At 47.5% G+C, this 11,745-nt stretch overlaps 1 protein-coding gene and 1 long non-coding RNA gene across 2 annotated transcripts; one reads left to right on the forward strand and one right to left on the reverse strand.

The window, feature by feature from the left end:
• Nucleotides 1-2,729: 2,729 nt before the first annotated feature.
• LOC308675037 (uncharacterized protein) lies at nt 2,730-5,396 on the reverse strand. The gene is made up of 2 exons (XM_081339989.1): nt 5,357-5,396; nt 2,730-5,126 (listed from the first exon to the last, which is right to left on the reverse strand). Exon 2 carries the CDS (start codon nt 5,037-5,039, stop codon nt 3,870-3,872), a length of 1,170 nt encoding a protein of 389 aa, XP_081196115.1. The 5' UTR covers nt 5,040-5,126; nt 5,357-5,396; the 3' UTR covers nt 2,730-3,869.
• Nucleotides 5,397-7,433: 2,037 nt separating this feature from the next.
• Nucleotides 7,434-11,333, forward strand: LOC308674723. Its single transcript, XR_014027951.1, has 3 exons — nt 7,434-7,464; nt 8,178-8,350; nt 10,356-11,333. It is a non-coding gene; the product is annotated as an uncharacterized lncRNA (long non-coding RNA).
• Nucleotides 11,334-11,745: the final 412 nt, after the last annotated feature.

Here is an 11,745-nt window from a genome sequence, read left to right on the forward strand (position 1 = left end):
TTTCCATAGATGTAATATCTCAACTGGAGCCCGGGGTTCAAGATGTAAAGTATGCCCTATCTTTACCCAGTCCTGTAAATGGAGCGTCCTGCGCTCCAGATACAAAGGACAATGTTTCCCTCTCTCTCCTATGAGTTTCTTTAACTCTGCCACGGGTGTTTTAAGGCCTGACTTTGGTAGCAGGAAGGTAAGTTCCTCTACTTGCTGCTGCTGTTGGAGAGATAGATTGCAACCCATACTTACCTCGGAGGGGTCCCGTAGGACGAAGGTACCTTTGGGTTCTATTCCAGACGAAGGTAAATACGTTGAAAGTTGCTCCCCCGGAGGGAGGTTCCTATTCCAAATCTCTTTTTGTTTGTTTTTAAAGATTTATAGGTCCCTGTTCAGGGTGCCAAAATGTGGGATTCAAAGACCAGTCAAGCAGGGTGTCCCAAATATGTCTGTCTGCCTACGCAGAGTTTATTGTATTTATACAGTGTTAACAAACAGGAAATTAAGCACAGCAAAAGGATGGAAGGCTGAGTCAACCTTGAGCCTGGTGGGATGCGAACCTGCACTAATTGCAGGCAGCTGGTGATACTTAAGGAGGCATTAGAACATGGGAATAAGATACTAAGACAGGCAGTTTGCTGCGCACGTCCCTTCATATTCTTGACCTCCATCTCTACATACCACGACTCCATGATGATAAGCCACCCTAGAAATAGTTTTCACAGATTGTATCCCGCATACCTAACAGAGAAGCCAGGATCCACTCAGGGATGTTCAAAAGTAGCTTTCTGGGATATCCAAGGGCAGGGAATTTGGGGGATGTGCCCATTTATTTAGGTATGACTTCTTTTGTTACACCCGGAGGATTGCCCATCTTCCAAAATTACATGGGAAAAATTCACCTACACATGTATTATAAACCAAACACATCATGTATTATAAATCAAAGTTTTCTACACACACACACACACACACACACACACACACACACACACACACACACACAAAGCCTGTTAAACAATGCCAGGGGTCTGGATGTGCAAAGCCAGGAGTGAGGAAGCAGGTCACATGAACAGAACCTTGGGTACTGCTGCGTCCCCCTTTAGGTTGCTGTATGTCAGAGGTGAGGAACGATGCTCTTTTTATTATTTGTGGACTTCCGCTCGCAGAATTCCTGAGCCAGCATGGACAGTATTTGGCTGGCTGAGGAATTCTGGGACTTGAAGTCCACAAGTCAAAAAAGGGCCATAGTTCTAATCTAGGCGATTGCCCAGTTCATCCCTTTCCTTTTCCTGCTGACCGCCTGCAGAGGGTACCAGGAGCCTTGCTCTGTTCCGCCAGCTGCAAACAATGCGACAGCGAGCTCAGTTAACTTTTGCTTCCGCCTGCTGCAAAGATGGCACTTGCAGTGCTTCCGCCCGGCACAAAGATGTTGCCTTCCAGCACTTCCATTCACAGGTCTTCTCCACTGCGGTCGTGGACGATGAAGGCAGCTCCACTTGCCCTCGCCGCCCGGGCGGCCTTCCAGCTCCGGCCCCCACGACGCCCGGGCTGCAGGAAGCGCCAACGAAGATTGAGGGACCCACTGAGGTCTTTGGTGCAACTACCCCACCGGCCATCAGGCGGTAGCAAAGGACAGCTGTTGGCGCCACCTGCCGGCCCTCGGGAGCCCAGCAGCCCAGATATGCTCGGTGATAGGAGGGGACAGAGAAATTGGCAGTGCTACCGGTCTCCATGCTGCCACTGGCCGTCGCTATGCCTCGTGGGTGGGCGGGGCTGGTTCTGGTGAAAGGGAAGCCTCGTGGCTGCAAGGCTAGTTCAGCGAGGGGACCATGGAGGTGCTGGTGGGGGGTGGCGCTGATCTGCAACCTGGTTGCGTCCATCAAAGCCAGAACAAGCTCAGCCTTGGATTCACGGGGCAGCCCTGGAACCAGCGAGCCACCCGGCCAACAGGCTGTGCACACAGGAGATGGCCAGCACCCTGGGTGAAGTAAGCCTGTGGGGCAAGATAGTCAGCAGGGTCACCAGACTCCACTGCACCCAGGGACAAACGTTGCTGGTTCCAGGGCTGCCCTGTGGATCTAAGGCGGGTTCTGACTTTGATGGACGCAACCAGGTTGTACATCAGTGTCTGGTTGACCTGGGCTGAGCCGAGATGCCTTGGGCTGCCATCTTGGTGGCAATCCTGGTTCCAGCTGAAACCTTTCCTGAAGGAGAGATAAGGAGCCAGAAACTGCCCCCTCATAAAAATACAGATGGCAGACACAAAACAGACCAAGAATTCTTCCACCTGGTTCTGCTCCAGTCAACCACCAGCATAAATACTTTGCCCAGTTTGAGTCCCTCAAATACTTTACACAGCCATTTGTCTGAAATGGTATAGGGTTTCCTGTCTGGACTAGGTGACCTGCAAGGTCCCTTCCAACTTTATTACTATTATTAAGTTTCAGAGGACAAGGTGAATGGTCGAGTCCACCTGTTGAAGCAAAAAGTAGGGGTAACTTTTTATCAAATCTCAATCTAGTGTCTCCCAGGGCTGTATTTAGACAAATGGAAAATATGTTTCTACGTGATGGGAAAAAGGAAGGTGGGAAATGACAGGTGACAAAGACCACAGAAGCCCAGAACTGGTTTCCACCAGAGGCACCTTTTGCTTCAGTCTGATGAAGTTGAGGGTCTTTCCTTCGTAAGGGTCCAAGTTGGGGTAGGTCAGACACCTAGATTGTGACACGGCACACTTGTTCAAATTAGAAGATCATTTAAAGGCAACATTAATCTCACAAGGAGGTTTCTCTTAATGAAAAGAGCACAGGACACAAACAGTAGAAAAAGTACAAAAGAACAGTTGATTGGACAGAAGAAATCCTGTTAATCAGAAACGTGGACAGTAAGTTAAATATCCCATAACATAACATAACCATTTAAAACAATGTATTAGAAGAACGTTCGCATGGGAAAAGGGATCATGAGCATCATGAGCCACAGAAATCTGTTGTGAAAAGTTACCATTTCGGCCAGCTGAAACTTTAGCATGTACAAATGAAAAAGTCCTTTGCTATTCAGCCTGAGAGAGTGCCTTGTTTTGCAGTTAGAAAGTTACAGGCACCTAGAATATTACAAGGTTATCATAAAAATATTAAAGTTACAAGAAAGCACAACCAAGTTCAAGAAACCCGTTGCTTGGCCTTCAGCAAGGACTGTATTCCTGCAACACAGAGGTCTTCAGAGGAGGCAAAGGTAATGGCCCGCATAAGGAGAGACCAGGGTAAATTGACTCATTAATTGATTCAGTAATAATTAACTGATTCAGTAATAAGAGTGGTTTGTTCTCTGTGTGGAAGGAGGGAGTGTGCCAAAAGGTACAGAAGAGGCGAGAGTCCTATTTCAAGGGGAAAATTAACCCAGAAGGGTCTGATTTCAAGGCCCATGGAAAGAACCGTGGGCACAATGGAAATTGCTAAGTTTCTTCAGAACATTCCAGTAGAAGCTTCTGAATCTCAAAATGAAATCTCACCAATTTGAAGAAATTGTGATACGGGTTTGTGGAATTGAATAGACTTCTACTCATAAGATTAAGTACCCCTTTGAAAAGTGTGTAAGATTCAAATTCAACTATTAGACATCGCAGAATAGCAAAATCATTAAACAGAGTAGCAATAAAGGGAACAGTAAAATGGTGAAACACAAAGGATGAGGTGGCAATGAAGGGTAAGTGTTCACACCTTCCAAACTCTAGACATATGGTTTCTCTCCTGTGTGAATTCTTTGATGTCTACGAAGACCCCTATTTTCAGTAAAGCTCTTTTCCCCCTGAATGGATCCTTTGATGTACATAAAGGTTGCTCCTCCGACTGAAGCAATTTCGACACTCCAGGCATTTATGTGGTTTCTCTCGAGTGGATCCTTTGATGTACATAAAGGCTTCCCCTCCGACTGAAGCTCTTTCCACACTCCAGGCATTTATGTGGTTTCTCTCCTGAGTGGATCCTTTGATGTACATAAAGGCTTCCCCTCTGAGTGAAGGTCTTTCCACACTCCAGGCATTTATGTGGTTTCTCTCCTGAGTGGATCCTTTGATGTATATAAAGGCTTCCCCTCCGACTGAAGCTCTTTCCACACTGCAGGCATTCATGTGGGTTTTCTCCAGTGTGAATTCTTTGATGATTATAAAGTTTTCCCCTCACACTGAAGCTCTTTCCACATTCCAGGCATTTATGTGGTTTCTCTCCTGAGTGGATCCTGTGATGTGTATAAAGGTGTCCCCTCCGACTGAAGCTGTTTCCACACTCCAGGCATTTAAATGGTTTTTCTCCTGAGTGGATCCTTTGATGTGTATAAAGGTTTCCCCTCAGACTGAAGCTCTTTCCACACTGCAGGCATTCATGTGGTTTTTCTCCAGTGTGAATTCTTTGATGATTATAAAGTTTTTCCCTCACACTGAAGCTCTTTCCACATTCCAGGCATTTATGTGGTTTCTCTCCTGAGTGGATCCTTTGATGTGTATAAAGGTGTCCCCTCCGACTGAAGCTCTTTCCACACTCCAGGCATTTAAATGGTTTTTCTCCTGAGTGGATCCTTTGATGTGTATAAAGGTTTCCCCTGTGACTGAAGCCCTTTCCACACTCCAGGCATTTAAATGGTTTTTCTCCTGTGTGGATTCTTTGATGGCTATAAAGGTGTCCCCTCAGACTGAAGCTCTTTCCACACTCCAGGCATTTATGTGGTTTCTCTCCAGTGTGGATCCTTTGATGTGTATAAAGGTGTCCCGTCCGAGTGAAGCTCTTTCCACACTCCGGGCATTCATACGGTCTCACTCCAGTATGGATTCTTAGATGGTTTTTAAGAATTGTATTTGTTTTGAAGGATTTTCCACATTCCGGGCACCGATATTTCTTTCCTCCTTCCTGGATTGTGAGGCGTTTCCCGCGTCTCCCGCCTTTTCTGAGGGACCCTCCGCCCTCCAGGCCCGTCTCGGGATCTCCGCCCGTTTCCTGCTCCCCGCTTCGCCCTACAGGCGGCCTCCTTTCCCGGAGTCCCCTTCGGCCCATCCCTTCCGCGCCTTCCCCGCCGTCTCCTCCCGGGGCTGCTCCGCGGGGCCTCCTTCCTTCCTTCCTCCGCCGGGCTCGCCCGAAGTCCTGCAGGGGCGAAGGGGGAGAGGCGGGTCACGGCTTCGTCCCTTCCCCAGAGGGGAGTCCCAGTCCCGCCCGGGAACCAAGGCCGAAGCCTCGGCCTCTCAGTGAGACTTTCCGGGCAGGCCTCCCTCCCAGCGCCCCTCCCGCCAGACCAGGCCTCGGGCTCCCCCCTCCCCCCTTTCTCCGCCAGAGAAGAGCTCGGACTGCGACTCCCGGCATCCCTTGCGCCCTACCTGGCTCCGAGCCAGTCCGCGGCCGAGTCAATTAAGCGCCTCAGTTCGATTCGTTCCCGGAAGTGGAGGCGAGAGTTCCCTGCGCGCCCTTTTGCTGGTTGCTCTTCCTCTTTCGCTTGAAGGGACCGCCCCTACGAGTCCTCCTGCCAATAGCCGCCGTCGCCAGAGCGACCAATCGGCGTCCTCCTTCCATCCATCAGCTACATGGCGCCTGCGTAGTAGCGAAGTCTCTCCCCAGGCAGGGCGGGGGGAGTTGGGGGGGCTCCGGCCAGGCCCCCCCGCGGCCCCCAGGCAGCCCCCCTCCCGCGCGGGGGTGGGAGCAGATGGGGAGAAGGGCGGGGGAGGCGGGAGAGCAGCCTTCCCGTATCTGGGGGGCGCCCCGAGGAGGAGGGAGCCGGGCTCGTCCCCGAAGCCCCCCGAAGGCGGGAGAAGCAGGACGGAGGGAAAGCCAGCGGGGAGGAGGGAGGAATTTCCTGACAGGGAGAAGAATTAAGCAGTGGAACTACCTGCCACCAGAAGCTGTCAATGCTGCAACACTGGAAGGTTTAAAGAAGAGATTGGACAACCAGTTGCCTGAAATCTCATAGAGTCTCCTGCATGAGCAGAGGCCTCCAAGGTCCCTTCCAGTTCTACTCTGAATTTGAATTTGTCTTCACTAACAGCCAATGTTTAACCCTGAACTGTTCCCAGGAACTAATTTCAGCTTCAGCAGCTGAAGCATCAAAACCTGGTGATGGGGAGCAAAGGACAGCATGCTTAGCTTTTCCCATCCAGGTCAGAGAACCAGCCCAAGTTAGCAATTTCCTGAGGGTGCCGCCAGCATTACGCTATCATGGCTATGTGATAGAAACACTTTTTAGAAATACTTTTCGCAGATCCTGTCTTGCATATCTGCAGTAGAAACCACTATCGACCTGCGAGACAGTTTCTAGATTCAGTCTAGATTATCCACTGTCAATCATGCTTTAGTAAAAGTTCCTGATTGGACAATCCTGTCTCCAAGAGTTCTTTCCTAAGATGTGGATCAGGGTGGGTCCTGACACCTGATCAGGTCAGCCAGGCTGTTGCTTGGAAGCTGCAGAGCAGGTTGGTGGAACTGGTTTCCTGGGTAAAGAAGGAACTTTTCCCAGCGTATCCAGCAAGGGTGGTGGTGGTGGAGAGCAATCTTGGATTTGTCTATATGAAAAAAAAAACCTCAGGGGCCACGAACATACCACCAGTGTTCCTGGCACTTGATAGAAGGCAGCGGAAATTGGAGAACAGCATTTCTCTGGCACTGAAAACTTCTTTTCTGCCTAGGCATATAATATAGCTGATGCAAGTGACTTTAGGCAAATAAAGCTATTCTTGGCCAGGAAGCCACAGATGGGGACTATGGAGATATTTCTCTCCGCACCAGCCACTCCCTTTCGGCCCCCATGGTCCAAGGGCCCTTGCACCTGCCGAGGAACCGCCAGAGAGGTCAGGGGAGCGCTTTGAAGGACCCAACTGCCATCCTTACAGTACTGTGCCAAAGTCTTCAGGGTTCTTGAGATGGAATTAGATCAGAGCAGCAGCTCCACTACCGGCCATCAGGGGGCAACAAAGTACCAGACTTTGCGCCATCTACTGGCCCTCCCCGAGATGCTCAGCCCTTTGAAGGGCCGCTCCTAGCCTGCCTTCCTGCCAAGGAGGTGGGGTGCTGGGTCTCCCCAGATTAACGCCTCGCAACCACCTGCCCAGGTAGTCTGCCCAACATACTCTAGAGGAGGGGTGTCAAACTCAATTTCATTGAGGGCTGCATTAGCGTTGTGGTTGACCTTGGGGGGCCGGGATGGGGGTGGCCACCTCAACATTGCTCATGTTGGGGAGGCACCTGTGGGGGCCCGGGCAGGGATGGGGCTGGGATCCATTATCTCCAGGTGAGGAAGGCAAGACCAGGGCGAGCACCATAGCCTTGTCCACCAGAGGAGCCTGGCTGTCGTTCTCAGGCCATGCAGAGGACCCCCACTGATGCTAGCTGCTCGGGGGGCACCCGGCTGCGCTTACCTCCTCTTCAAGGCTGCTGCTGATTGGCTTGCTGTCCTTGGCAATTGGATGGGAGACCACCAGGAGAGGTCAGGAGGAAGGTACAAGGAATTGGCAGCATGGCTGCTTGTGGTTAAGTGCTAAGTTAAGTGCTAAGGCAGGACTTCTCTCGTCCCTACCTCTCTTTATAATCTTCCTCCCTCCCCATTGCTGAAAGGATGCTGAAAGGCAAAAGGGGAAACATTTCTCTAGGCCTTCTTGCCTTGTGATCAAATGCCACTTTGGCTGGTAGTCTGTGGCCACTTAAAAGACCGAGAACAAACCAGGTTCAGTTTATCCAGTGCTTGCATTTAGTGGGGACGTCCACAGACAACAGTACAGCAAAACGGTCAAAATGGTGGCTGTGATAGTTGATCAGAGCTCCTCCATTTTTATGTGCAGCAGTTTTAGCATTTAGGAGCAGATATACGTTAGTTGCTTTTACACATTTATACATAACCCTTACAAGGGCTCTCCTGTAGGGACCCTGCCTTGGTCTAATTCAGACTGCAAATATAGCAAAGGAAAATGTTTTTACCACTGGAAGTGTCTCTTTGCAACACACAAGGAGGGGACACTTTCCTAAAGAGCTCACAATTCAAGAATACCAATGTTAACTTGGACTGCCAATAAAGTCCTGTCTGCGACAAAAGAGAACATAAAATAGCTTTCTCCTTTGAGCCCAAGTCTCAATGATACAGGATTGATGCTACCAAGGTGCTTTTCCTTCTTCCCTTGTTCCCTCACTTCTCATCTCTTTCCTTCCTCCGCTCAGAAAAGGGTGAAGGGGGGGAGAGATTGCAGCCACCAGGCTTCCCTTTCACCAGGACCAGCCCCGCCCACCCACGAGGGATAGGAAATTGGACCAGAATTGGTTTCTACTACAGGCACCTTTTGCTTCAATCTGATGAAGTTGAGGATCTTTCCTTCCTAAAGGAACCAATTGAGGTAGGTCAGACACCTAGATTGTGCCACGGCACACTTGTTCAAATTAGAAGATCATTTAAAGGCGACTTATTAATCTCACAAGGAGGTTTCCCTTAATGAAAAGAGGAGCACAGGACACATACAGTAGAAAAAGCACAAAATAACAGTTGATTGGACGGAAGAAATCCTGTTAATCAGAAATGTGGACAGTAAATTAAACATCCCATAATACAGTAACATAACCATTTAAATCCATTGTATTCAAAGGAGAATGTTCGCATGGGAAAAGGGATCCTGAGCATCATGAGCCACAGAAATCTGTTGTGAAAAGATACCATTTCGGCCAGCTGAAACTTTAGCATGTACAATTGAAAAAGTCCTTTGCTATTCAGCCTGAGAGTGCCTTGTTTTGCAGTTAGAAAGTCACAAGCACCTAGATATTACCAGGTTATCATAAAAATATTAAAAGTTATAAGAAAGTGCAACCAAGTGCAAGAAACCCATTGCTTGGCCCTCAGCAAGGACTGTATTCCTGCAAAACACAGGTCTTCACAGGAGGCAAAGGTTATAAGGAGAGAAAAGGGAAAATTGACTCAGTAATTGACTCAGTAATAACCAAGAGTGCAGTTTGTTCTCTGTGTGGAAGGAGGGAGTGTGCTAAAAGGTACGGAAGAGGCAAGAGTCCAATTTCAAGGGGAAAATTAACCCAGGAGAACACTCTGATTTCCAGGCCCATGGAAAGAACCGTGGGCACAATGGATATTGCTAATTTTCTTCAGGACATTCCAGTAGCAGCTTCTGAATCTCAAAATGAAATGTCACCAATGAGAAGAAATTGTGATAAGGGTTTGTGGAAATGAATACACTTCTACTCATAAGATTACGTACCCCTTGAAAAGAGTGTATGAATAATGAATGAACCTTTATTGTGAAAGTACAACCATATATACATTGAGATTGGCTGAGCCTCCCTTCATTCCCCCACCAAAAGTCATAGTGACAACAAACCCACCATCTTGTTACACCATGTGAGCTAAAGACACTTCTACTCATAAGATTACATACCCCTTGAAAAGTGTGTAAGATTCAAATTCAACTATTAGGCATCACAGAATAGCAGAATCATCAGAGAGTAGCAGTAAAGGGAACAGTAAAATGTTGACACACAAAGGATGAGGTGGCATTTACCTGTATGGATTCTTTGATGATAATAAAAATTGCCCCTCAGACTGAAGCTCTTTCCACACTCCAGGCATTCATATGGTTTTTCTCCAGTGTGGATCCTTTAATGTATATTAAGGCTGCCCCTCAGACTGAAGCTCTTTCCACACTCCAGGCATTTATGCTGTTTCTCTCCAGTGTAAATTTTTTGGTGAGTATAAAGGTTTCCCCTCTGACTGAAGCTTTTTCCACACTCCAGGCATTTATGTGGTTTATCTCCTGTGTGGATTCTTAAATGCCTTTCAAGATGGCAATTCATTCTGAAGGATTTTCCACATTCCAGGCACTGATATTTCTTTCCTGCCTCCTGGATTCTCTCGGGACTCCCGAGTCTTCCATCTGTTCTCCTCTCACTGAATCTCTTTTCACACTCCAGGTGTTTATGCGGTTTCTCTCCAGTGTGAATTCTTTGATGTCTATAAAGGTGTCCTGTCTGACTGAAGCTCTTTCCACATTCCAGGCATTTATATGGTTTTTCTCCAGTGTGGATTGTTAGATGGATTTTAAGATCTACATTTCTTTGGAAGGATTTTGCACAATCCGGGCATTTATGTGGTTTCTCTCCAGCGTGAATTTTTTGATGACTATAAAGAGTTCCCCTCTGACTGAAGCTCTTTCCACACTCCAGACATTTATGTGGTTTGTCTCCAGTGTGGGTTCTTAGATGTGCTTTAAGGTTTCCATTAAATTGAAAGAATTTTCCACATTCCGGGCACTGATATTTCTCTCCTCCCTCCTGGATTCTCTCGGGACTCCTGAGTCTTCCATCTGTTCTCCTCTCACTGAATCTCTTTCCACACTCCAGGTGTTTATGCGGTTTCTCCCCTAAGTGGATCCTTTGATGACTATAAAGGTGTCCCGTCTGACTGAAGCGCTTTCTGCGGGTTTTTCGCACCCGGCGGGCTCCTCATGAACTTGCCAATAAATGAGGACACGTCTCTTTGAGCGTTCTCGGGATGAGGGCCAAGACCGAAGTCCCAAGCTCTCTTTTACTGAGATACAAGCAACGCACAAGCAACAAGCAGTTATCTAATGGTTACATTTCAGCTATGCAATGGTTACATTTCAGCTATAGCCCTGTATGGAATGTCTTTGTTCCTGTAACTTTCTTGTATGTGTTACTTTCTTGTAAGTGTTCCAACGGGATTGTCCGTCTGCACGTAGCAAGGTCATCTGATTTCTGGTAAACTGCAACTTACGAACAGAAACGAAACTTGTCTCTGCCCTGAGCCAGACCTGCGCCATTTTATGTGAGCCTAACGTGGAAATATCACAGGTTTCCTACATCTCCTCCTTTTTTGTTTTTGACCCAAGGGACTCTAAGGAGCAGTCAATGTGGGCCCAGGAGGACAGAGATGTGCATTCCGTTGCTAAACATAGGGCTTTCTTTTGGCCCTCCTCGCCATCTGTGTCTAATACTAAGGAGGCCTTTTCAATGGCGCGGTCTGTAGTATCTGACTCAAGGTCTTCTTGAGGCAATAACTGATATTTTCTTTCCCACAAGGCATTTACATGCTTGATGGCACGTTGTTCTGCTATAAATGAAATGCTATTGGATATAGTTCTAACAAAAATAGGTAAAATACAAGGCAAAATAATACATCCTAAAGCAATCATACTAATTAAAGCTACAATAGCTTGCAAACCAGGTAATTTGGGAAACCAGGAGCCCAATAATTCCTGAAAGTTAAAACCATTCCATGTTTGAACAGGAACATGAGCTACTTTAATCATTTTGTCTGTGATCTCCTGAATCACTTTCCCACTGTTATCAATTTCAATACAACAATTTGTAAGATTAAATTTTCCACATACCCCCCCTTCTTTTGCTAAGAGATAGTCCAGGGCCAATCGATTTTGCATAATATAAGTTCTTGATTTAGCACTTTCTTTTGCTAAATGGGTAATTGAGTATGAAAAATCAATGTTTTGGTTATTGCTGTACCTAGCTTGGTGGTAACCATACAGAGTTCACATTGTCCCTCAGTCTGAGTATTAGTAGAACGTCGACGCCGGGACAAAACTTTATACGTGTTCATCTGTCCTGCCTTGGTCTTATAACAATGCGTGTAAACGAACAAGTCCTGGGAGAGGGGAGGTTTAGCAAAGTTATCAATGGAAGCAAGTTCTACCCAGTCTTTAAATTGGCGTCCTCTACTGAAACCTTGACAGTAATAGAAGCCAGTGGTCCTGGG

This window comes from Vipera berus (genome assembly GCF_964194415.1).
Source record: "Vipera berus genome assembly, chromosome: 15".
Taxonomy (NCBI): Eukaryota; Metazoa; Chordata; class Lepidosauria; order Squamata; family Viperidae; genus Vipera; species Vipera berus.